The sequence below is a fragment of the Haemaphysalis longicornis genome, unplaced genomic scaffold (genome assembly GCF_048455015.1).
Source record: "Haemaphysalis longicornis isolate Haplotype H1 unplaced genomic scaffold, Haemaphysalis longicornis Haplotype H1 scaffold_3, whole genome shotgun sequence".
In the NCBI taxonomy this organism is placed as follows: Eukaryota; Metazoa; Arthropoda; class Arachnida; order Ixodida; family Ixodidae; genus Haemaphysalis; species Haemaphysalis longicornis.
In genome coordinates, this window is record NW_027526335.1 from 10,137,205 (window position 1) to 10,164,286 (window position 27,082).

At 50.0% G+C, this 27,082-nt stretch overlaps 1 protein-coding gene across 1 annotated transcript in view; it reads right to left on the minus strand.

Moving 5' to 3' along the window:
- The window catches only part of Rdgc (retinal degeneration C), a 202,863-nt gene that overhangs the window by 21,362 nt on the left and 154,419 nt on the right, over positions 1 to 27,082 (minus strand). Inside the window, exons 4-7 of the mRNA XM_077702291.1 lie at positions 25,230 to 25,396; positions 24,143 to 24,304; positions 12,375 to 12,541; positions 789 to 825 (exon numbers count right to left, since the gene is read on the minus strand). Coding sequence (XP_077558417.1) covers positions 789 to 825; positions 12,375 to 12,541; positions 24,143 to 24,304; positions 25,230 to 25,396 — 533 coding nt within the window. The remainder of the gene's footprint in view (positions 1 to 788; positions 826 to 12,374; positions 12,542 to 24,142; positions 24,305 to 25,229; positions 25,397 to 27,082) is intronic.

The window sequence follows — 27,082 nt, forward strand, 5'->3', positions numbered from 1 at the left end:
AAGAACGTGACATTGCCACATTTCTTTTTCGTTCATATAAAGGATTGTAACTGTGCACCCGGCCTGAGAGATCTAAAAAATAGTGAGAAAGCAGGCATGTCACGGCACGTGATGTCGTAGAAGCTATTTGTGTGCAACCAAAACAGGGTAGATAACCCATGTTTAGAAACAATCATTATTTCATCCTAACTCATTTTAATCCACCTTAATTCACCATAATTTTATTTATTATTAATGTATGATTACTGTGGTATTAGCAAAAAAAATTAATAGGTTGAGAAAAGAAAACTTACAGAAGTCAGCTAAGCAGGCGAAACACATACAGGCACACAGATACACAGAAGAAAAGAAAAACTGCTTGCAACTGGTGCAATGTTGTACCTATAAGCCTCTCTGTTATGCCGTAGGGCAATCTATCGCATTAAAAAAAAAGGTGTATCATGAGTGAGGATGGAATCCACCTTAATCTACCTTAATTCACATTAATCTACCATAATTTCACCTCACTAATCCTTACTATCAATCATAATTGGATCAGTAATTGCCTTTGGCAACCATAAATAATCATTTATACACGGCTGGCATGTTTTTATTCACTTCTGGCTTGCTTTGATTCACTGGTGGTTTCGTATCATTCGTGTCGACGCCGGGGTCATTAGAAGTCAGCCATCCAATGAGATATGTAAGGCTTTCGTCTTAATAAATTGCAGCTTAGTTTGAATCACGACTAATGGAAGTCGCAGGTACGAATGCAAAACCATAAAAATGATAGAAAAAACAGCACTTACTGTGTACTTGAACATGATTTCCTTGAGAAATCCGTACCTTACGGAAAAAAAGGGAAAATAGAAACATCAGTAATTGCAGGGAAAAATCTCGCGGTGCAGACAATAAGGAAACAACAATTCTGTAATAGATGTAAATTCTTTTATTAGGAAGGGGAGGACCGAAGGTCGCTGATGCGGGAAGAGGAGGAATAGGGAAGGAGGTAGACGCCCACTAAATCACGATCGTCAGGCCGCTGGCAACGCCGAACTTGGCTAAGGTCAGCAGGTGCTATAGGATGTTCAAGGATGTCCTTATGCAATGCTTCTATATCTGAATCTTGAAAAACACTATGGTTCAGTCTATGAAGATAAAAAGCGGAGCAGCGCAGAACAAGATGTTCCATGTTTGCTTCCCACAAGAATTCTTTAATGCTGTTAACTAATCGGCTTGTAAACTTCAAGCCGGTTTGACCTGTCTGTATCGTCTCCAGCCGCGCTCGACGACAGCTACTGCTTCATCAGTCCATATATCGGCAACAGCAATATCACCGGTAACACTGCACTCAGTTCGCTGAACGGGACGTCACACAGGTTCCGTTTACGCTCCACTGTTCCTCCACGTATTCATTACTACACGATAAACGATCATGGCAATGGATCACCTGGTTTCTGTTGGGTACCATGTTACAGAAGTACTGTCGGCACCATATAAGAGCGCGTGCGCTCATGTTGCCTCTCTCTTGCGAGCATGAGGCTCGGACCGATGGGCACGCTTTGCTCCGGCTTCCGAAGCCCTCGGCACGACGTTTCTCGCACGCCTCTCGCGCACCGTGCCAACTGTGCTTTGCATTCTAACCATCTCAGTGATCCCGTTTTCTCGCCTTCGCAGCCGTATGGGCTGCCTGCTACAACACGCCTGCTACAACACGCATTACTACAACACGCAGAAACGCTGACGGGACTGAGCATGCTACCGTAGCGACAGGCCAAACAGCAGTCTCTGCAATACGACCAAAAGTGTCACATCGACAAATTACTTGAAACTGCGGAAAACAACCTGCCGACGCCACCGGATTCCGTGGGAGCCTAGTTTCGTCGACGCAACCCGCAGGTCTCGTCTGCCCCCTCCATGCTCCCAGCACCACTCCGTGGGGGCTTCGGCGATATAGCAAACTGCTCCCATAACGTTATGGCGGAGTTTCGTGACCAGAAAAGCATTGAAAGACCCTGGCAATATAAACGTAGGCTGGTTCACAGAGTTTCTTTTTGTATTCCTTATTGTCCTAGAACCTGACACTCTGACGCATCGTTAGTTAAACTTAGCACTGCCAACTTCGCTGGAGCGCTTTTAATAATTCAGACAGAACCTGAGATGCAAGGTTTAGTTCAACACAGCGTGTACACCGGCTTTTGATGCGTGGCTCGCAAAAGGTGTTCATTTTCATTTTAAATAAGAAACCGCTAACCCGACGTTTGGGCATCCATGCCAGCTATGCCCATGCTATGTCGCTGGACATTCATTTAGAAAGTGTTTACTATGGGCTTATACCACTCTATAACACCCTATTCGAGGCTGTCAAATGAAGCCAACCTTACACCTAATGTACAGGGCCGTCCACGCTAGGTGCGAACACGGCGCAGCGTGGCCTCGCTCTGCGGAGCGCCAGCGCACAATCCGCGGCCGCGCATCGAAGCTAAGCGGCGCAGGCGCACAGGGGCTTGGAGGCGGGGCTTCGTGTCGTCTGCTAGCGCGGGAGAGCGCCGTGCCTGCTTTGTTGTGAAGCACGCCTAACTGTAGGCATGCTTGTAGCGTCTAAGCGCGCCGCGACGGCGTTGCGGGAAAGCGCACTTTCCTTACTGCGGCGCGTTGTGTAGTTTCTGCGTACGAGAACTCACAGCTTCCGCTTTTCAGTTCCGCGGTGCCGATTCAATGCAAGTATTGTTGAAGGTTGAAGGCATTTCAGAACTGGTTTGGCTCGGGTTATAGGGGTTAGCGCCACAAAACGACTCTTGCTACGAAAACGCTGCAGAGAAGGGCTCCGAATAACCACCCAAGGAACTGTACCGTGCACTGATACCACGCAGCAAACGCGCGTTCTTGCATTTCGCCTCTTTTGAAAGCGGCACCTGCTACTGGGATCGGACATGGGTCTCCCGGCTCAGCATAGCCAACCACCTCAACCACTGAGCCACCGCGGCGGACCAGGTCTAGTCCTGGCGGGTTTTTCAGGGGTTTAACCGCAACCTGGAATTAAAGAGGGTAAGGGAGCAAAGCTGTATTTTCTGCGAGTGCTCTCTAAAGCAGATGGCCGTATGCCCGAATATGCCGTCCGGCCGGCTTTTTTAACAACGGATATGTTACTGGCCGTAAGACCGCCGTTGCAGCAAAAAAAAAAAAAGAGAGAAAATTTTGAAGGCTCGTGAGTGCGTGCTTGCGGCGGCCTCCGAGCGTCGCCGGCACGCGCAGTGGATTTGGGAATAAAAAACTGGCAAAAACCTCGAGAAGCGAGAACATGCCGAGCACTCGTCAGCGCATACCTTGCGGAAAACGCCGAGTGCCCGGCTCGCGCATTGGCTATAACAAAAAAAAAAAAAAAAAAACAGCGATGTCGTCAATCCCTACCGCGCATGTAAGAAAACTTCAGCGTTAATGCTAAAGTCCAATGCTAAAATAAAAAAAAAAAAAAAACATCCTGCTTGGTAGAGGTCACCGCGGCCAATTGTGGATAATTGGAGACATGGCTACGAGTGTGCCAATAATTCCCGAGACGACTTGCAGATCCTGCAACCGCGTCTCGAGTCGATGACGAAGAGCTGGTTGAAGACTACAATGCAGAGGACGACTTTCAATCCACCACTCGCTTCGAGAAAGACGACGACCGGTTTGATGCATATGACGACGATTACTGGCACCGCAAGTATGAAAATAAACAATGATAATAAAGCTTAGCTGCGTCCAGCAAAGCTCACCTACAACAGCTTCAACATTGAAGTCTTGCGCGTGAGTGCTAGCTTCCCGAATTTTTTTTTTTGATCGGAGTATTCACATGCTCGGTCTTGCTCGAAAACGCTCCCGGATTGCTCGATGCGACTTCGAATATTATCAAAGAGCTCATGGAAATCGACAAGAAATATCGTAAATGTGAAAAGAAATCAGAATATGCCGAGTCCACAATGCAAGTGTTTGTTTAATGTAAGGCATTGCATGCATTGTTAAGCATATTGAAAATGTATTGAACATATTGGTGATTTTTCTCTTCGTGGCGTTTGGCTAGGACATGTGTGTGGGGATAGCAAAGAGAAGAACGCCGAACTTGTGGACCTAAAGAACGGAGAAGCTGTTCCACAATTGTGTAGCATGGAACTGGTGACCACAGCTTCATTGCTCACGCAGGCCCATTGCGAGGAAGTACGGGTCTTACCAGAAAGGAGGATGCGTACAGGTGGCAACAAAGAAAGGGCCGCTGTCTCTTAATAACTAGCGCTGTAGGGAGCGCAACCAATGACGTATGCATTACAATTTAGCACACTATAGTGGGACCAGTCCAGGACTCGACCGTAGAGTAGACGATAATGCTGGGGGCGTGACTTCCTGGCTGGGCGACTGCTTGAACCATCTCGACGATGCGTGATATTCATATGTGTGAAAAAAGCCAATACACATAGGGAAGAAATTCGGCAGATCACAACCCAGCCGCTGTGACCAAAATTCCACGGAGGCGAAATGCACAAACAATTATGTTCTGCGTAATTCTAGTGAGCATTAAATGAATCCTAGTGGCCGAAATTATACGATGCCGTTCTATACAGCGTCTCTCATTGAACCAAAGCAAGCCAGTCCTCAAATGTTTGCAACAATACTTGCATACTTGCAACAATACCGGAACTGAAAAGCGGAAGCTGTGAGTTCTCGTACGCAGAAACTACACAGCGCGCAGCAGTAAGGAAAGTGCGCTTTCCCGCAACGCCGTCGCGGCGTGCTTAGACGCTACAAGCATGCCTACAGTTAGGCGTGCTTCACAGCAAAGCAGGCACGGCGCTCTCCCGCGCTAGCAGACGACACGAAGCCCCCCCTCCAAGCCCCTGTGCGGCTGCGCCGCTTAGCTTCGATGCGCGGCCGCAGATTGTGCGCTGGCGCTCCGCAGAGCGAGGCCACGCTGCGCCGTGTTCGCACCTAGCGTGGACGGCCCTGTACAATTCACATACAAGCAGTGGGCGGCACAGCTGACCAGATCCGACCTCTCCTCCCAGTGTTGCCTGGTAGAGAGTGTCCGGGTAGCCAGCGCAGGCCAGGGTATCCCAGACCAGAGGAAACCACCCATTAGGCGGGTGCCCAGAAATCAGCACCTAAGGCTCGTCTGAATAAAGTTTGCTCTTGCTCCTCCCGAAACGGCTGTGGGATATTTAAAATACATACAATGTTTTCTTTTTAACGCGATAGTGTTATTAGGCTCATTTTTCGATTTCCCCGTGGCTCCTAGCCATCCGCTGTCAGCCGTGCTCATCAAACGTCCACGTAAATACGTCACCGCTGCCACCCGGAAGCTACGACTGAGGCAGCAAGATTCGAGGGCTCCTCTGAATGTATAATGTGGTGCAATGGTAACAGAAGTGTAGAAAGGAGGGCAATGATACGACGTCGGATACGAAGGAAAGGACACGTGTTTTGAGCAGGTGCCGCGCCTGCGCGGTGAAGTTTGTTCTATGCCCAGTCGGTGGTAGCACGCCGGGCAGATACGGTAGCCAGCCGTGTCCGCAACTTACGTCATCACAGCAAAGCATATGTTTACACAAGAAGATAAAAAAAACAAATTCCCGGTAATTCATGCCCAGACGCTACACATGGGCTACGAGGCATGCCGTAGCGGTTGTCTCCGGAAGAATTTAGATCACTTTAGGATCTTTAACGTGCGCCGAAATCTCGACACACAGGCGTTTTTGTTTTCTGCTTCCATCAGGAAAACGGCCGCCGCGGCTGGGAATCGACCTCGCGTCTTTGGGATCAGTAGCTCAACGCCTTACCCACCGAGCCACCGGGGTGTGTTTTCCAGCGGTACTTTTGCCGGCACCAACAGTGGCTGACCTAACTAAAACAGGAAACAAAGGATGAACGCCAGTCTCTCAGAAATCAACGAAGGCATATATTATAAACAGAAAATAACTAAAATAAATGATGATGATGATTGTAGGGTTTAACGCGCCGACGCAACGCAGGCGATGAGGCGCGCCGTAGTGGAGGGCTCCGGATTAATTTCGACCACCTGGGGATCTTTAACGTGCGCCGAAATCTCGTACACACGGGCGTTTTTGCTTTTCGCCTCCATCAACTAAAATAAAGCCCACTATATAGCGTCTAATCACATAGGTTTTCAAAATACTTCCAGAATTCCCACGGTTCTGCCTACGCTGCAAGCTCGTTTTGGTAAACGACAAATGGCGCCAATCGGCCCAGTTGAAAATCACCCTAAAAATAGTTACGAATGTCCTCCTAAGGAAAAGTCACTTAAGAATGCTCGGCGGGGCAGTAGTTCCAAACTCACAATCGCCAAAAACAGAAAATCTTTAACCAATTGCTTATAAACAAAACGTCCAACGAAGATAAGAGCAAGAAAAAGAGAAACGAAACGATAAGACTCATCCAACCGCTTATTATAACCAGAATATTGCAGAGACTGCCGTACCACAAATTTACCTGCACCAAAAGAAAGTAAAAAAAAAAACACCATCATTAGAACAGCATAAAAAGCAGTTCACAACCTAGAAATTTTGACCGTGAGACGAACCAACAAGTGTGGACCACCTAGGTAACACAATGTACATGTGCATAGATGGCTCTAGAATTAGAAGGGGACGGCCGTTGACTCGGTGGAGGGATGAAATAACAATATTCGGAGCAAGGAATGGACTCGGAAAGCACAGGACAGCAGCGGGTTAAGGTTAATAGGAGGGGCCTTCAGGCTGCAGTCGTCCTAAATAGGATGTTGGTTATAATCACGATGAATATGCCCTCAACCACTCTCCCAGCACAAAAAATCGGAAGGGGCCATCGTACCCGCCGACCGGCACCCCCCGCCCCCCTTTGAAAATAAACTACTGCACGCCATGATAGACATGACACCGATCCAGCGACCCCGCACAAAAAAAAAGAGAAAAAAAAAACTCCCCTTTACCAATAATATGGATTCAATCCAGGTGATATAGCAGGATCAAGTTCATTCGGGGAAAGTTCCAATATCATGAGATCACAGTATACACCGACTCCGGGGAGTAGAAAAGCACGAGGCCCCAATTGTGGTAGTTGACTACTCTGGCAATATTTGTGACTGCACGACCCTCCAACATACAAGAACAAGCAAGTGGAATTTAGAGCAATCCTCTTGGCAACCCGAGTAGCGGAAGTTTCAAACAGAAGCGTAACATCATTACAGACTCTCAAAGAACATTGTACTGCTATCGGCAGGCAGAATACCTAAGCGCTTCGGTGCATTATTGCCATCCACAACATAAAAAGTTAAAAACGTCACGTGGACACCAGGACCTAATTGCTTGGAAGAAAACGACGCACTGACCAAAAGACACATGAACTCAAATACCACGCTCCTTGTGATCCCGACTACCCTACTGCCCTCCTCAAAAAACGGTAAGAACGAATCCTCATACTATGACTAGGAACATGATATTTCCCCTTGCTTCAACGAGGTCTCAACGCCGAAGAATAACGAACTCTGTGGACGAAAAACCAACACAAGTATCTGAAAATCTATGTGTGTTAAGGTGTTCTGTAAGAACAACAGACATAAACTTAAAACTGTGCTAAAACAGGAGAAACATCCACCCTCTGGCACGCAACCTAGCCATGTGCAAGGGTATGGTCAGGGGAGAACAACTCAAACAAATAACATTTTCCACTTCCTCGAGAGACGGGAGGCAGATTTGACCAGCTCGTTATACCAAGATCAGCGCGAGCTGATTTACAGGGCAAGGGAAGGAGCTGCTGCATCTGGTGCCATTGACTCAGGTTCCACCTTTGAGCTCCCTGCCATCTCTTTACCCCATTTTCCTACCACAACTATTTCTTCCTGAACAAAGATCCCCCCCCCCTCTCTCTCTCTCTCTCTCTCTCTCTCTCTCTCTCTAAAACTTACCAACACCTGGCATCCGCAATCTCTCACGCTCGCATTTTAAGACACAGAAGCGTAGAGAGCCTTTGTCTATCCTGGGCCACGGCGATTAAAAACCGTCGTTTCTAGGTGTTTAGCTTTTCGATGACCTTTAGTGCTGGTGAAGCATAGATCGGAAATGCAGCAACTGCGTACGAAACGCTCCGTGGGGGTCGAAGTATCGCTATCGCGCCTTGCATCGTAGGATCCAAACGTAGATGTCTCTGCAACTTTTTCCATCACGTATTGTCAAATGTTTAGAAAGCGTCCACTTATTTCTTTATTGCTGATTTATATCACACGTTAGCTGCTGTCATGTACGCGGCACGTCAGGCACTTCAAGCGGTTGCTACCTAACCGCCCAGGAAAACCCCGTGCTACCGCTTCGCAGGTCACCTGGCATGTGCTTCATAGGTGACAGGTAAAAAGCGCGAAGGCTAATGGGTACGTCGTCTGCTCCAGCCACTTCCGGTTCGTTCAATATTTCTCCTTCCCTCCCGTACCCTGGCGGCTTTCACGTGCGTGTGTGCGTGTTGTTTATTAGTCACAGTGTGCTTACCGTTAAGAGAAGCCCCTAGCAGGATTAATCATTGTTGTTCATTGAATGCGCGGTGCATGAGCGTTTTTTTTTTCTGTAGAAACAGGTAAACAAAACGCACACACATGCGTGAAAGATGTCGGCGCACGGGAGGAGGGGAGAGCTCTTGAACCGGAAGTGGCGGGACTTTGCGGGAACAGAAAATTGCGCTTTTTACCGGTGACCTATTCATGAGGCGATGCGCCGTAATTCATCCCGAGGATTTCATCGCAGGCAGAAACTCGCGTAAAACTTTTGTGCCCGGCGCCGGAGATCCTCCCGTGAATACGGAAGCAAATCGGTCAGCTGTAATGATAGCGAGGCAAGGGGTTGCTGAGAGAAAGATCACCCGTCCCTGCAGCGTGCTGTCTTCCGGCCGTATACCTGTCAGCTGTGGGCGGGAAACCGCATTTCTACGCATGCGCGAAATTTCTCCTTCTTTTGAATGGCCGGAACACAACCTTTTCACGACTTTTCACGACTACGGTAACCGAATTCGATTGAAATGTGTTCCCGTTTTTTCTCTGTTCGTTATAAGCGACATTTTCTTTGTTCGCGGGCTTGACTCGTTCGCCCTTTTGTTTATGCCTTCTTCACGTCTCTGTGGAATGACCAAACGAAGGCGTACGAATCTGGTATACGAACCACGCCGAGCGTGAGACAACGTTTTGGGACAACCGCCGATTTCCTGGAAGCGTGGTGCACGTTCAAACCTGTTCATCACACGGTGGGAGCCACGCTTGGGTGCAGGTGTCGGTGCGAGATAGGTTTCGTTTCGGGACGCAGCCTGCGTCCCGCGCTTCCATCGAACCACCCTCCCCCGCTTTTGAGACGCGTACGGATCGAACTCGTCTTGAGAAATGTTTCGAGCACGTTGGACGCTGATGTCAGCTTTTTCCGAGCATCACGCCATCCACCCGAAATAGCGTTTGACGTCGCGAGTCAAGCGTGTTGAAAGCAGGGTGCGGTGCACGCTTTAAGGCCGATAGTTTGAGCTGTTGCAAAGCAAAATGGAAGAAAAGGGGGAAAAAAAGGGAAAAGCAGGGGGAAAAAAGCGAGCAGTGGTTCGTCGCCTGTGAGGCACGAAGAACACCTTGGCTTCAAGCAGTTATGCCCAACTGACCGTGTAAAAACAAGGAAAACGACGTGGCGCTCGTGTGGCGGCTTTAGAAGAATGACAGTGACCAAGAGATATAACAGATTTTAAACTTCGTATTACCAAAAACACACAGACGTTCTCGCTACCGATCTCAACAGCTAGCGACAACCCAACAGAAAAACTTGGTCGCCTTCTCGCCCTGCAAAAGTGGATGTACAGCAAAGCTGTTGTAGACCACTACTATTGGTGATGGAGGAGGGTATGTAGTGTTTCCCTTCGTCTCAATGGGCTCGCCGCTTGCGCTCGGCTAGTGTTACAGATAAGGGTACAGAGTACCGCACTCTTCTCCCCTACTGTCCCGTGCCGCCAGCATGATCGTTGCTCAGTTGACATTACGTGACATTTATTTACACTGCGACGGTTCATGGGCGCCGCCATTTTGCTCTGTATGCCTTTTAATCGACCTACTCTGGTAGGCTTAGCTTGTCCTCCCCGAGAATCAAAGATAACGCGTGTAAATACATTTCAGCAGCAGAAGTGTGTCCAAAGATGCCGTTTTGCTGAATCTTCAGTAGTTTTGTTAACAAACGACCCCGTCGAAGTCAAGGGCGGGGTCGTAGATGCGGCAATCTCGCAACACTGGGCCTGTTGAATTTACGCATTTAACGGGCGTTCTGGCAGCCCGCGGGCTGCCAGAAGCTTACTCTTGGGCCGGAAGTTGCGTCATGATTACGTTGCTCAAGTGCCTCGCGATACCGGCGATACACGGAGCCGAGATCGAGAAATCCCAGTCGCGACGAGCGCTGCGGAGCAACTTTTTTTTCGGTCGTCTGCCACAGTTTCAGCGGCAGAATGTCGGACGACGCAAGTGCGCTCGCTGCTCTTGCCGGAGCGAATGAAGATGACGAATACGATGGTGAAGCCCACGTTTTCATTGTGTGCGTCGTCCTCGCGATGGGAAGAACGGCACGAAGTACCCCTCTACGGGGAGAACGTTGTGCCGCCATACCTGGAGTTCGAGTTCAGGAGACTGTTTCGCCCGTACTGTTTCACTTGGTCGCTGAATTTGAACACTCTAAATTCTACCCCCGAAGGACTGCGCGCACGCCCCAAAATACATGTCCAGAAGGCAGTTCTGGTTGCCCTGCAGTCATACATCGGTACATAGTGTACCATGTACATAATCGGTGACGAATTTGGCGTGAGCGAGTGTCATCTGTTCACGCCGCAGTCTACCGAGTCATCGTAATGGTTCTTTCTATCAGCGTACGGGAAATCTGCTGGCCCGACCGAGCAGAACGGGAGCTCAACAAGCGGGCGTTCCGCGCTCTCGTTCGTCGAGGAAGCGGGGACTGCTGGACGTGATCGGCGCGATTTATGGGAGCCATGTCCGCATTTCTAGACCCTCGGAGTCCAAAGGGATTTGCTACAATCGCAAGAAGTTTCACTCCATCCTACTCCAGGGGATCTACAATGCGGACGGACATGGTGTTCAGCGACGCCTTCGCCTGCTTTCCTGGCAGCGCCCACGACGCCGGAGTGCTGCGGGAGAGCTTTTCCTTTCCGGTGGAATTAACGAAAACTTTCATTCGTGACACGCGGACAACCAATGTACTCGCCTAGAACCCCTTACCTGCAGTAATAAACACAGGCATGCCTTCATCTAGAATTGCGACCCCGTCCTCGCCCACGAGCCGAAATAGGTCCTCCTTGTCTATCAGAAGACGAACCGCAAATTACCGCTTAGGCGTGAATCATCTGTCATCTCGCTTTCCGCACAAAAAAAAAAAAAAAAAAAAGCGGGTGTTGCGATGGGAAAAATAAACCGTAATGTGCGCAAAAGTTATTTTTCACATCAGATAAATCCACTTCAAACCATAAATTCAGAAAGAACGAAAAATATTCGCTATTTTATTTTGAAACTGGCCGTGCCACTCGTCGTCTGCAAGCAGCGTCGTCTACTAGCTTCCAGATTGGTGCCCGCTCGCCGCCAGACTACAAACGCCCGGGTGGCTCTGGCAGCTTGAGCAGCTTGAGGGGAGCCAGAAGTTGCCGACCCGAAAAAATTAAAGGCATTTTGGCGCCGCCGGAAGTGAACTTTTGGGCTGCGTGAGAAAAACGAATAACCGGCTCTTGCCGCTGGCAGCCGGAAGTGGAAAACCGAACAGGCCTACTGATAAACGCCAGAATGTTGCCGTTGCTTACTTGCGTGCCTCAGTAGCGCCACTCTAATACCTTATCACGCTCGGCTAGCTTCCCTGGCGGCAAATGCCTGGCCCTGCCTAGGCTGACGCATGCGCTCGGCGTCTTGGACAAGAACAGCTCTATTTAGTGACACTAGTCCTGCCTGCCCTTCACAGATAATCTGGAAACAATCTTTGCCAAGAACACGTGGTGAACGGAAGGGGGAGGGGGAGGTCTCAATGTTCACAAGCGCCTTATCATCCATAATGCGGTTTCGATGCTTGTTCTGTGATTTCCTCAAACGAATTCTGAGCTAAATGCTGTATGCCTGATTGGCCTGACGCATGCGCTCGGCGTATTAGGCCTTGGAACCATGCCGTTTTTGCCTCCGGAGATGAAATCGTTGGGGGGTAGAAGTATACAGCTTGGCTGTGAAAAACAATGAAAGCAATCATTGCAACTGTTTTTCTAATCATTCGGTGCATTTGCACGCATATTTCAAAAGGGGAGTTGTAGGGACACTGTTTGGCATAGTAGGAGTGCGGTAAATGAGAAGTGATACGGCGCACATGGCCCGGCGCGCTCACCTAAGGTTGACGTTGAAGTCTTCGTGGTTTCCTCGGTTGAGGAAGACGGCGTCCCTCCAGACGAGCATGCAGACGAGCAGTAGCATGAGCACCTCGACCGAGTGCATGCCACGGTCCACGAAGTCCCCGTTGAACACGTACGGGTTGTCCCTCGAGGGCAGGCCGTTCTGCAAGCACCCGCTCAATCACACACACAGCGCGGAGCAGTTCATCGCACGCCTGTCGGCAGGCTAGTTACCCTTTCTTCTTATAACGATGGGAAAATAGAAATTCGTGTTTAAGGTGAAACTCACCGAACTGACACTCACCTGTGAGCCATTCCAAACCACCGCGCGTTAATTTAGACCGTACGCATAATCGGATTTAACAATCCCATCCTCAGAAACACAAAAACGCACACGCGCAGTGCGAAACTGGCAGAAATACTTAGGCTCACCCTTTCTTTGTTCCGTGTGCAAGTGTGTGTTTTGATAGCGCCGTTACATGCAAAGTACGTCAACCAACTTGCCGAGCAGCGTGTTGTAATTGATATCGCGTGGAAATCTTTCACATGCTATTGTTTGAATTTCAGTGCCGACAACTGAAAGTGCAGCGTGCATGCGCAGGCGGTGGTTGCGATTGCGCTCACAGCCGCTACGCAACTGCGACACAAGACAGTCGCCCCCACGCCAACAATGACAACTGCCGCGAAAACACAGGCACGGCTCATTCACGGCTTCTCATTCAGCTCTGGCGTCAACATAACCAATCGAAATTCTCGCGACCCTAAAGCATTCATCAGCGACGAGGCCGAGCACGTATACCCGCATAGGTGGACTGGCCAACGCCAACGAACAGCAACACATGTGAAGGGCCGTGCACTGCCGGTGGGACGCGCCTGGCCACGGGCACTGACCGCGACGCGTTCCACAGCCTCCCGCGCTCTGAATCCTGCTGGGGAGAGTCACCGCGAGCAATTTCACTTCAGTGCGTGAGGGTGCACACACCGTGGCCGCCACAAACGTCGGACAAGTGCGTCTCTTCGCAGACGTTGCCGAAGACACTGCGTGGGGGTATGGGCACGCAACTTCTGAGCAATACCATCCAAGGATTCCGGTCTACAGCCAACAAGGCACCATAAAAGTTCCGAAAAGTAGCCCGCGCCAATTCAACCACAAAACCGCAAAACATACCGCAGGGCAACAAAAATGCTCGAACATACTCGCGGGCACAATTCCAAGGATCCCGCACCGGCGCCCCATTGGAATTATTTTGCATTCACAGCTCATAAGAAGTGCTTGGGTGTCTTAGAGGCCTTTTCCGGGTTCTAAATGGAATAGCCTTTCCTGGGGTTCTTAAACGCATAAATTTTGTCAGTCTGTATGTCTGTATATCTGCCTGTCTGTCTGTGACTCGATTCAGCCACCCGGCCAAAGTGAAACAAAATCTGCGCAATAGTCTTATATAGTCAAAGCCAAATCTAAACGTCTAAGTCCGGTGTCAATGTTCATGCTTGTCAACATTGTTGAACAAGAACAAGACACTACGAAATATAAGGCAGAAAACTAATACAGAAGCAGTATTTGCAATGTTCCTTTATAAAGAAATTCATGGATGCTTGAGTTTTGCGAAATGAAATACTACATCCACTGCAGAAAAAAAAAAATCGCTCCGTCGCCTGCTGTTGCCCGCGCCACTATAGCTTCTTGCGGTATTTTATGAAATCAAGCGGCAACAGTTACGAGATGTTCTACTAGATAGGTTCCACGTTATGCTTGGAGCGCATGTGGAGTAGGGTAACGTGGTTCTATACATGTTGAAGTAGGGCGCCACAATTCACGAGCGTCTCCGCCGTACGGCAGCGCTGGCATCGAGGCACCCGGCCTCGAGCAGTGGAACGCGGTAAATTCAAATGGACTTGAGCAAACCTTTAGCGTATTTACCTTGGGAGGACCGTGACGGAAGAGGAACAGCATGAGAGGTAAGCGGGAAAGCGAAGGGACGCATTTACTTGGGAAATGTCGACGAAAGACTATCGTCTTTTGAAGACGTTTGCAACGAAAGGCGCAGATACGCGGATTTTTTTTCATTACTTGAGGGAGAACGTGTCCCCCCTCCTATCTCTTCCTTTCGCCCACCCTCTCTTTTGTCCCGTGAACCCACTTCCCCAGTGCAAAGTAGGAAAGCCGGCTCTACACGTGGTTAAACTCCCGGCCTTTCCTCCTCCTCCAACTCGTGACTCATCGCATCCTTTTGTTAGAGATTTCTTTTTTTCAAGTAAACCTTTTAGATGTTCTTTCTAGGTTCCCTCTTCCCGGTTTTCTCCACGGCCATGTTTGTTGGGATTCGTGCAGGGGGCATTTCCTCAGGCTTTTATCGGCTCGCTTTTCCCACATATAATTCTTCGCGGTGTCGCGAAATACACTTTACGATGGTGTTATATGAATGTCATTTCCCGCACCTCTCTGTAGATCCCTTCACAATAGTCTATGCGGGCATAGTGTTTTTAGGAAAGTTTGTAAAATGACTTTTTTTTTTCCTTGCACGAAACCTTCCCTCTTCAAGTTTCCTGATGACGCCTTCCCGTTAAGAAATGTCATGTAAGATATTTTTGCCTGCTTTGTGAATTGTCGGCTTTGTGATGACATGGAAACAAATTAACATTCTTTGAATGTGAAGACGCTGTACAATTCTTGTATGGCTTTTGAAAGACATTCCAAAAGTACCTTAATTAGGTACCCGAAAGTTTGCGATACCTTCTAGCTTCTTGATGAGCCTTACGGCCTGCTTTTTTCTGATGGCCCTAGATGGTTAACGCGCATGTTGGACAGGTACGTTAAACCGAGGGCATTATAAGTCCCGCTTTAGTAAAATGACAATTCATCTAAACGAGACTCGACGCGAACGCCATGACCATGTGTACAGGTGCTCCAAAATTTAAACGGAGCACCAGAGCCGTGGCCGGAGCGGGCAAAACTGCAAGCCAGCGCGATCTATGAATAGATGTGCCGCAGATAGCGAGAGTGCGTGGTGTTGGGAATGACCTTCCCAGCACCGGTACCAAGGTTGTGACTCGCATCCAGCTCGTCACCGATGTTGGGAATCAGTCATCCCGGCGCTATCTCCGCTGTTGGGACTGGACCCGCTCGCCGCAGACAACATTGTTGCGACTGGCCATCCGAGCGCAGCCACCGGGGTAGCGGCATTTCCTTGCTCCGTCCGCTATCGACGCAGAGCAGAGCGATGAAGTTCTCGAGCCGACGAAACGTTGAAGTAACATATACAAACAGTATGTACAAGGGTAAGCAAACATTACATGACTCGCACAAAGGCGACAGCACCTCTCCACTCGATGCCTCCGAAAAGTGCCGCCGAAGAATGCCGCCGGAGAATGCCGACGATGCGTGATCCGGGCGGGTTTTTATACCCCCGGAATTCCGTTGTGGTCCCGAGAAGTTTGAATCACTTCAATCAGGACTCTCGGTGGCTGAAGTTTGAAATCCGACGAATGGCAGCGAAGCGGTGAGTCAGCCGAGCCGCCCCGTTGGGGAAAGGAAGGGCGACACCCACGCCGTCTCCGCGAGCTCGCCTCGCGGAGACGGCGTGGAATGCCCGTTGCTGGTAGTTCATCCGATGCAGGATTCGGCCGAGCCGCCGCGGCGCAAAAGGAGAGGCGACACTGTGGCGGGACAAGCCTGGGCAAGTCGGCCGTGGGTGGTTTGGTCTGGTTTGAGGCGTGAACGTCCCCGCTGTCGGCGCGTCGCCCCGTGCAACGCATTTGGGTCGGGCGCTCTGGCACAACAGTGGGCACATCCGGCTGGCCCATCTCGATACGCTGACGCTCGCCTTATCGCCGGCTCAAGCCATCGCTCAAGCGAAGCCGCGCTGCTGTCATCCCTGCTCGCCAGAGGTGCTTCCAATGCTTTACGCACGAATTTGTTTGCCCGCGTCGTCAAGAAAACTGACCTTGAGTGGCGTATTGGTGCCGTTTTTTTAGGAATGCCACCACATTAATTTTCCACGTCCCTGCCGTAGTTCGCGATTACCACGGCGGGAAGTTTGTGCTGCCATAAGGCTTAAACGCTCGTGAATCATTCAGCAGCTGCGGCATTAACCATGCTTGCCTCAAGGAGACTGAATAAAAACGTACAGTTTACGCGTGTATTTTTGCTGTATTGCTTCTATGGTTTTAATGGGCGCGCAAGATAATTGAGGAGATGAGCCAGTCGGATGCGAGCTGCTTCAAAACAAATCGACTTTATTGCACAAGCTTCAGTAAGTTATGTTGTAAAAGGGTATGCCAGCGTATACCTCCTAAGATCGGAAGCGCATGCCTGGCGAGCAGGGATCACAGCAGCGCGGCTTCGCTTGAGCCGGCGATAAGGCGAGCGTCAGCGTATGGAGATGGGCCAGCCGGACGGTGCCCACGCACTCTCGCTATCTGCGGCACATCTATTCATAAATCGCACTGGCTTGCAGTTTTGTCTGCTCCGGCCACTGCTCGCGTGCTCCGTTTAACTTTTGGAGCACCTGTACATGCGTTTATTTGCCCGCTTTGCGACTCTGGCTTGTCTTCGCACCTATCTCCTATCTTGTGGGAGCCCGTGTAGTCATTTTCTACAGCGAGTCATGACACTCGTTTAAATTTTTTTTCTAGGCTTCAAATATAAGATATTATCTGCATAGTATCAAAAACAGCCTCGTGACCGAATGTTATCATTTCCAATAGAGCTTCCAGAGTGACAAGGCGTTTCGTCCTTCAAGCCTGCCATCAGTGGCGCATGCGCAGTGATACCGGCGATGGACATACGCTTACCGCACCGTGCGGAGAAAAAGCGCCTCTATAGCAGCAAGCGACGGACAGCTGTCACTATAAAAGAAGCAAAACGAGCTAGAGATGACCAATGTTCCATACGGAAGACTGAACAGAAGACGTGTAATGCGACTGTGACTGAAGGTTTGGCCCTACCGCCGTCCTTTGACAAGAAGGCTCTTCCGGGAGGTAAGGAAGGGCTGCCAGTGGACGCCCCTTACGTTCCCCGTACCAGTGGAAAGAAAATAAGCACAGCCATGCAAGTGAACCACTGGGGCGCTATTAAACGAAACCGCAGGGAACAAGTGAAGCGGAGGGCATCTTCGTTTCATAACGCGGGGGGAAACGGCAGACAACGAAGCGTTCGCGAGCGGAAACCTCGGGCGCCGGTGCGGGCCCTGCCCTTCTCACCGGGACCGAGCACCCAAGGCAACCGCCAAACAAGAAAACGGCGCGGCCCCGGCAAAAACCAAAGTGGCCCCGACGATTCCCCCGCAAAACGAGCGATGGGCGAGAGCAGCTTAGGAAGAAGAGCTTGTCGCACCGCTGCTCCAAATTAGGCTGCCGGCGCGACATCCTCCATGCGCCATCCCGACCATCCTTTTGTCCACGATGCCGTGCGGCGGACGGCCGAGCGAATCAAACGCGCTCCAATTTCCGTTGAAATGGGACTCAATCTGCGCAAACGCGCAAAACGGATACAAAAACACAAAGAAAAAAAATAAACGAATGCTCCGAAAAGCAAAGATGGTAGTTGAAGCGCGTTACGCATTTTATTTTTCTGACGTTTTTTGCGTCGCCCTAAAGCTCCTACAGCTCTCTTCGGCGCAGGCGATACATCTTCGGGAAAATGAAGTTGGTGTTGCACGGACCGGACTCACATAGTTTTGTGCGTTTGATTGTAGCGCAGCAGACAAACCTCAACCAACTTGGAGTAATCTGGCTTCGTCATTTCTTCAAATATTTCATGGAGGGATAGCGCAAAAAGCCTTCCATTCACACGAACATGTCACAGCACGTCGTGATCGTCCCCCAAGGTGAGTAGCGGAACGGGATCTTGTGAGCAGTAAGGCAGCGGTTGACAAATGGTGGTCCGCATACCCGATAGAGTTTCTCGCTAGCTTACCTAGAGTAGAATCTGGCGCTAGTGTCAACGCGATTATGCGAAAGCGCTCCATGATTCCACGGGTGCCGCATTACCGCGTAGTTTGACCGGAAGTTCGGCGTGGCAAGGCCGGCAGCGGCTTTGTGGCTACGCAAAGTGTGTTCTTGTCAAATAAATTGCTCCCGAAAGTCCCGCCGGTATATAATAAATTTTACTTTGTATAAAAAATACTACATTAAAGTGTTTAGGTAGAGAAATAAATTTTGGAGTTAGAAAGAAATAAAAAGGCAGGCGTGCTCACGTTTGGCTCACGCCGCCAGATTCTGCCAGCCGTCCTGGATATTAGATGCGAAGCATCTCATGCTCGGGGCTGTGTCCCTCCCTCCCTTGTCGTTGTCTTGCGTCCGCACTCTACTGCGCATGCACGTCTCTTCAGCCCCGTCAGCGTTTGGACTGACGTCAGCGCAGTCCACTTTAAAAAGAAATAGTTAGGAGGCGCCCGGTTTCGATCCCAAGACTCTCTGGCCGCAACGGGAGGTACGTGGGGCTCTTCCCACTGCGCTACAAACCGAGACGGGAGCACGTGCTATACGAACGCGCCTTATGTCCTTCACTCATCCAAACTACGTCAAGAAGCTGCTGATACAACGACGGCACGCGAAGCTGAACGTCAACGGAAACGGAGAACTGAAAACTTTACAGGAGGATGTTGAATTTCCAGCGGGAAAGCTGTGGCGGGAAGCGCCACGCGCCTTGCAGCTCAACCAGAGAAGAGGACGAAGAGGGCGGGCAGCGGGGTAGGAGCGTGAGCACGCAATAAAGAAAAACGAGAACCAGTAGGCGTTCTAGCAGGTAACGCGGTTGTCGGTCTCTTCGCTGTCTCTACATTTCTCTACATTTCTCTATCTCTACATGGGGATTCACACTACGTTCCCATTCGTGCTCCGATAAATGAAACAACATAACGGCAATACAATGGAACCTACACGGAACCCCCATGATGTTTCGCATCCTCCTCATGGTTCCCCACATGGTGTAATTTTTATTTATAAATAATTACGTACTCCAAGCTAGATGATGTTTTCTATGTTTTTAGATTGTATTAAAATGTATCCTTACTTCCTCTCAGTACTGCACTATTATCGTCTGCTACGCGCTTTGGCAGGCGAAGCAGATGGAACAGCTAGCTAGAGGTGCAAAAGTGATGTCGCCGCGTTGTACTTGTTTTGCCCAAGCAGATTTAAATATACTTAGAGGCGAAGCCTAGCTATTACCGCAACTAAGTCTTCAAGCACGCGCGCAAGGCATTATGATATTGCATGAAGGCTTTAAATGGCAAATAAATTTCGGTTTGTCACCATGTATGTTGCTTCAATGTGCCCGTCTGAGGCAGTGCACGCTTCAAGGGGAAACCAGATGCAGCGACAGCGGCTTGAGAATCGTAACTCAATGGGTACAATAAACAGATAGTGTGAGCGACAGCGACAAACGAAAAAAAATTATGCAAGGGCCGTTGGGGCCGTCGCCATCGCTCTCTCTTTGCCGGCCAGAAGCAGCCCACAAGCGAGCGGCAGCGACGAGGACGGAAGGAAGGAAGGAAGGAAGGAAGGAAGGAAGGAAGGAAGGAAGAAATACTTTGTTGAATGCCTGCAACAGACACAGTGTGTACACTGCACCCGGACGTAGCAACTCGTCGATCCCGACGTCACCCCTACTCGGACCACCCCTTCGCTACTCGCTACGGGGTTGGACGCCGCTGCCCCCTAGGGAGGGCGTCGCCCCGCAGCTTTCGCTCAGCGGCTCAGGTGCTTGGCTGCAAAGTATTAATTTCTTGCTTGTCGCCCACACTATCTGTTTCTTGTACCCATTGAGTTACGCTTTTCGCGTCGCTTGTCGCTGTCGCTGCATATGGTTACCCCTTCATCTTAAAGGAGACATGAAGACAAAATACAAGTTGGGTTTATTAGAAAGACTGCTTAGTCCCGATAACAATGATACCAATATCATCGTAATCTTCGAACAAATAACGGATATATTAAAGAAAACGTTTGAAGCAGTCGCGACCCCCTAGCCAATTTGCCGCTACTTTTCTATGACGTCACGGAACCTTGTTTGTGCGATTGGCGGCCGCCTAACTGACCTGTCGCGACGACACATGACTGGACGTCTGTAATGCGGCCTCTAGTTCCATTTGGCTGCATCACTTGAATGCTAACGTGCAGTTAACGCACTGAAAATTGTTTTATTGTTGGCCCGTATGACGTCATTCTTGCTATAACACGTCACTGTGGCGCAAAATTTGAAAGTTTTTAAATACTTCTCGCTTTTTTTTTCGTTAAAAAAATATCTTTTGTGGCTGTGATGGATCTGAGTGAGATACTGAATACTAGTTCTTTCAAATTAAACAAAGTTGTATTTTCTCTTCATGGCTCCTTTAAGAAACTCCCCGCTAACGAAAGAACATGGGTTAAGTGATAATCACGCTGTTGTTTAGACATATCTGTGATGGCCACTGAAGGCCAGAAAGTGGCATGCCGAAAACGGAAAAGCATGCCGAATACAGAACAAACACTTCAGAGCCGACAAGTTGAAACCATAGCAATTTGCACTAGCCACTCGCTGCCAATCCGATTCTCACAGTACCCACAATTCCCATAGCGGTATGCCATCGAAGTGACATTTTCCACTCTAGGTAATATTTAGAAACTCTATGGCGCACCCCACGGGTTCCACGAAACCCTCCCCAAAACTCAGTCCCCAAGATCTTTCTTGTTTCCCTTTTTGACACTCCGTCGGCAACGCAAAAAGCTGGCTTCGCTGCATGACCGGTAGCATAAGATTTAACGTTGGCTTTCGGCACAACAAGCCAGCTATGCAAATAGACACGGCTCGACATCGTTCATAGAGGGGTTGTCCTCGGCAAACTCTTGACAAACACTGCAGTAAAGGACAGCCTGCGGAGATGTTGATAAGCTCTCCTTAAAGCGGCCATGCAGACAAAATACAAGTTTCTTTTATTCGACAGATTTCGTATTTCATGGTACTCCCAGCTCTTGTCCGGCAGCAAACGATGCCGTCTTCACTGAGAAATTAATCAATTTAGGTCAAAATTAGATCCCCCCGCTAAATCGTGCGTTTTCGTGGTCTGCCATGAGATCACGAGGGCAGGTGTTCAAACGATCTTACAGTGCGTCATTAGGCTCTGCAGCCTTGCTTACCGTCAGTCCTCCCACATGGCGCTACCATACTGAGCCGCGGACCGTTGTCCGCCGTTGCTTTGTTTTTGACCATATTTGCACCTGGCTTGTTCTTGTTACGGTAGAAAGTAATCGTTTCGTGAAACATGTGGTATGCTCGGCAAACAGGGCAGCGTAAGACGACGTCGCTTACGTGAATCGGCCAGTGTCGTGTAAGGAATTCCAAAGCGGCGGACGGCTGTGCAGCTAAAACAAGCATAGTGCGCCCAGTACCAACAGCAGTGCGAATGGGTACTTTTATGTTTACGTGTATTTTCGTAACTTTAATTGTTTGCACCGCCGTTATTACTGCTGTAAAATGAACATGCACAACATTTAAGCGCAAATAGCTCGTTCGGAAAGCTGATAAGCCCTACCTTATTTGCGTTTGCTTTTGCCGGCCTTAGCCCATCGCACAGCTGGGCATGTGACATCATAGGTTCTGTTGCGGGGATTGAGCTAGTAGGTCGCATGGCCACTCCATTTTTTCCTAATTATATAGCTTACTTGAGCGACGTGTGCGTTAAAAGTGGTGTCAGTATGATTCCAACGACGCAACCTTTCGAATGAACCAAACTTGTGTTTTGTCTACATGACCCCTTTAAGAGGAGCCACGAGCTTGGAACGTGCTCTCTGAGGTGACATGAATCGCAAGAGAAATGTTTTTTTCTTAAACACAAAGGAGCACATATTTTTATAAGAATATTTCACGACAACCGCGTTTACCATACTTTTCCGTACTTTTCCACACGTTTACGGAACCACGAGCCCAGTGTCCAACGTTTTACTTGCGGCCGCTTGAGCATCTGTGTGCTATTTGGCGAAGTCAAAAACATTATTATTTGAATTGTTTCCATCATTTGCAACTTGACTGACGGCGTCTACACTAAGCGCAATTTCTGTAGTCTGTAAATTGTCTCGTACTTGCGCATTTCCAAAAGCCGTTGACTGGGACGTAGCCTCGAGTATTTTTTTTTTCGGCTTTGCTGCTCGTAGTATTTCTTGTTTTGCCTGGTGCCGGCGTTATACTATCTACTTTTTACTCACATGAAGTATGTGAGCAAATCATTCGTCTTTTGTAAAAGGCTTCATAATAGCTCCTTCATAATAGCTCACCTACATAAGAGCAGCGCTTTCCCATTTCTAAAATACGCGTTCTAGCGAAGCCAGCTTCAGCAGCTTGCAATTGCACGATTCATATTGTCTGCAAATTTCAGCTTGAATAAAAAACCACGGACGGCAGGAAGTGAACACGGACACAATGCTTGAGCAATGAATTACTCGGGCTTGGAATGCTCACAAAATCATTTTTCATAAATACGAAGGATGTACCTGCTAGTCCGAGCATCAACACTGCGCAGCAGCGTACTCATCTGTTTGTCGACTGTAACCTTGCTTTGACCTTGACTGTGACAGTCAGATAAGCTTAGGAGGCTCAGACTGTAAACTCTGTGTAACCCGTGTGTGAAACCCAGTGGAAGCGAGCGTCCAGCGGGTGAGTTGGGGTGGCACTCTCTCCTGCGGTAACCCGGGCGTGGCCACCACGATACCATGCCCCGTTTACCACCACCTGCCCCTTCTGTACGGTTCCTGCCGAAGACGCCGACACCAACCACCTGCTATGGACGTGCCCTTCCCTGAGTGCAGCGAGATCCCGACACCTTCGAGGCACAGGCCTGCATCCTGGGAGACCCCACGATCTCCAACGATGGCTGTGGGACCCCACCACCGCTGTCTTCTGGACTGGATTTCCTCCGGGAAACGGGTGGCAACTTGTACCTCTAGAACTTTATGCCAAAGGGCATACTATCGCAAAAAAAAAAGAACGAACGACATTACAGCGCGAGCGCCGAACCCGCGACATAACGCAACGGAGAAGCAACATGAATCGCGATGTCAGCACGCGCCGCGCCCGCGCAGTGGGGTAGCGCGAATCGGCGCGCGGATGTTTGTGCGTGTATGTGCATGGCCTCCGCTATCAGCGACCGCTAGGCGACGGAACCGATTGCGGAAGCCCTGGTATCCGCGAGTGTACATGGCGTCGCGTGGTCCCCGTGGAGATGGTCGAAGCTTCGGTGCTTTAGACAAGCCGTGCTTACGCACCTATGACATTTCTGCACTACATCGTCCCTATATTTTTTCGCGCGCACACTAGGTCAAAGGGACGCTGAGGGTTTCGTTCTCGATATGCAGTCTGTGTGTGTACGTGCGATCCTTTCACTCGCAATTTTGTGGGAGTCTGGAGTTCAGCTTATTTCCAGTGCTCGGAAGAAAACAAAGCACCATGCGGCAATGGTGTTATGTCCGGAGACAAGTGGTTTGGAAGAAAGCCTTCATTAACCGACACCCGCATAATTGGCTCCATATATCTATTTGAATATGGCGGCCACAAATATGCAATCTGGGGCGGAAGCGAACCATAACCCCGAAATGTTTGCCTCTTTCTTTAAACCAGTGAATGGAGCAGGAAAGGAAGTAGGGTTAGGCAAAAGGCCACAGCCTTACCATCTGTGTGCGTGCTCCCACATATTTCTTCTATGGCCACCGCCAACACTTTTGGAGGACAGCCTCAGCACATCCACTCGTCCCGTCTCCCCTTCCCCCTTGTTGGTGGAGCAGAGTAAAGAGGGCGTACCTTATAGAAGACGGTGAGCAGGTCATCTAGTTTGCCGTGCAGGTCGCCAACCACGGTGATCTGCTTGGCAAAGGCGGTGGAGGCCGCGCTCACGTTCGGCTTGGTCTGCAGGTAGCGCCTCGCCTCGTGCAGTACCAGAAGCACGTACTTGGCGTGAAGAGTCTGCGGCAGCCCACCCCCCGGCACCCTTGAATGTAGGCGGGCTTGTGCAGCCTCCCTTTGGACCCATCGGTCGGTGAGGTCACGTACAAGCGGGCAACTTTGTCTCTCACATTATCGTCTCCTTTCGCGAACAGGCGCAGTTCGCGTGCCTCAGCGGTTGTGCACGCACGGAAAAAATGTGTGAACGCAATGCACCACGCGCTTCGTGCGCAGAGTGATAGGCTAGCTTTGTCGTGCACCGTGATCTCGGTGAAAAGGAGCTGAAGAAATTCCTGTCTGCAGGACTTTTATTTCCCGCCGGGGATTGAACGGGCTACTGCCCGGGAGGTTAACGGTTCAGAAGCGGACACCCCCTTCAATTTCGGCCTCAAAGCAATGCTCAACTATAGAAACCCTTCGGGGTTCTTTAGTTGAACAAAACACACGACGCGAACGAGCCGAAGGGGCTTACGGAGCACCTTATGCTCAACTTTAGTGCTTTGTTCCGGCATAAAGAGCGTTTTGCTTTCCGCCGGGAGCGCCGCTGACCAGCGCGTTTTCAAGCGGTACATTTCGTGGGATAAGTGGCCGAAAACGTTCTACCACCCCAATGAATAGCTCATTCAAAAGAACAGCGCGCCATCCGCGTTCTGGCAGCAAAAATGGACAGCCGATGAAATAGGGCCGCCGTTAGGAGACCCGATAAACTGTCGGGAAATCGCTGACTTCCGCCATTTCTTTTCGGAGCCCTCATTCCGCAACGGAAATTGCCCTGTTTCGAACGGGATGAAAAAGGTTCAGCAGACCGAGGATCGCCAGACCGGCGGAGCCTCTTTCTGGCGCAGAAGCAGTTGGCACCCGCATGATTGCCGTTATAGGCGGGCCGTGCACAGCAGCGAGGGGTGCCCATTGTTCCGCCTCGATAGGACGGTGTGCGCGCGCTCACCCTGCGCTCCTTGAAGCCCTGTATGAGCGCGTCCACCTGGTTCGTGGTGAGCGGGAGCCGTAGGTGCGGACCCCGGTACGCCTCCTCGATCTGCACCTCCTCGGGGTTCGTGTTGCGCCACAGCTCCTGCTCCGCCAGCTCGCTCTTCTCCAGCTCCTTCGGCTGGCCTGCGACATTTAAGGGGGGCATTTGGCCGCACCCGAGCACAAGTGTTTCAGCCACTGGTGCGGAGAGAAACTCGGCGTCATTGCGGGAGTTGTTGCAGGGGCAATTTGTTCGCGCACCCACCGGGAAGAGTGCTTCGTACCTTCGTTGAGCCACATGTCTGGCTTTATGGCACAGCTCGCATGTTGCGCAAAAAAGCCAGCTTTACTTTACGCACTGCGTGAAGTCTTTAGCGGCAAAACCCATTTTTGATGAGTGCCGCCGTGATGCGAATTATCATTTTTTCCGGTTGTCTCAGAGATTTGTGTTGAACTGAGTTCGCACCCCTTCCTCCTTCTCCCCCTTTCTTCTGTGTTCCTCGGTTTGGACATCAAATTGCCCCCATGAACCCCCCCCCCCCCCCCCCCCCCCTCCGCTCCAACCTTCTCAGTTTAAAGCTCAAATTCAAAGTAGGCACAGACAGAACGAAGCTGTTAGATACATACTAAAAATCTGGCCACCAGCCTAAGTTTGCCAACAGAACTAGCGTGTATAGAAGGAAAGCCAGAATGAACGTGCGCAGGCATTTATTATAGTTACGCAACAAGTATTACAAAGATATTCAGCTCAGCCAAATGTACGCACATTAGCCCTAGAGGCCTTCGGTATTGGCCGTGAAGCCTGGTGATGTTTTATAACGAATTGTGGTTTATGATTTATTAACTAGACCAATATATTGAGAGCTGCCTGGAATGGTAAAGCGCTCGCTTGCTAGGTGTACATTATTTTTCCGAAGGTCTAACAACGGGTAAATCAATACACTTGTTTCAATTTGGCGAAAGCTACATCGTTAGCTTCGTCCGACGACTTTGCCGACACAAAACGCGAAGGGACAGCACGGTATGTTTATACTAAGTCGAACCTGTACCAGCAAAGTAGTTTCACGGATATTAATAAGCTATAGCGTACGCCTTCTTGAGTAGACGCTGGTCCCTCGACAGCAACCTCCAGGTAAGCTGGCGACGCTTTCCAATCTTCCCTGAGCGGCCCTTCTAGAGATAAGGATCGCTGCAGATCGATGCACACGGGCTCCTGAAGACCTGATGCAATTACTCAAGGGGATCGGGTACACCTGGACACGAACTCCGGCAATAGCTATTGACGTGCACCTTTAGGCCATGAGCGCAATGCGTCGTGTCACGAGTCCTTCGTGTCTTACGTTAAGCTGCACTGAGCCGGGTTCGTAAGATGCTACGCCACTTTTTGGCTCGCAGTCCATGATCACAACAAGGTTAAGAGTGACAACAGTTTTTGCCATGGAGGAAATAGAGGCTTAGGAGAAACCCATGGCCGCCCCGTATGCAGGAAGTGTGGCGAAATTCGCACGGAATTGACGACCACCGGAGGCCGATAGCAAAAGCGTCGTGCCAGCGGCAGCGGGAGGCCCATTCCTAACGGTGGCGGAGGTGGGGAGTCTGCGCGAAATACAGGGCGAAAATAAGCCTTCCAAAGTGGCGTTTCTCGCTTCACAAAACAGAGTTCATGGCCCTTACTAAGCCTTTTTTCCCTGCGCGGTTTTTTGTAGAGGCTCGCTATTTTGACTGAGATTGGCGCCGGGACTCTGCGGGGCGTGCCTGTACTGTGCTCTTGAAAGTAAGTTGCGCTTGTTATGATAACAGAGACGGACACAGGAAGAAAAACGGACACTT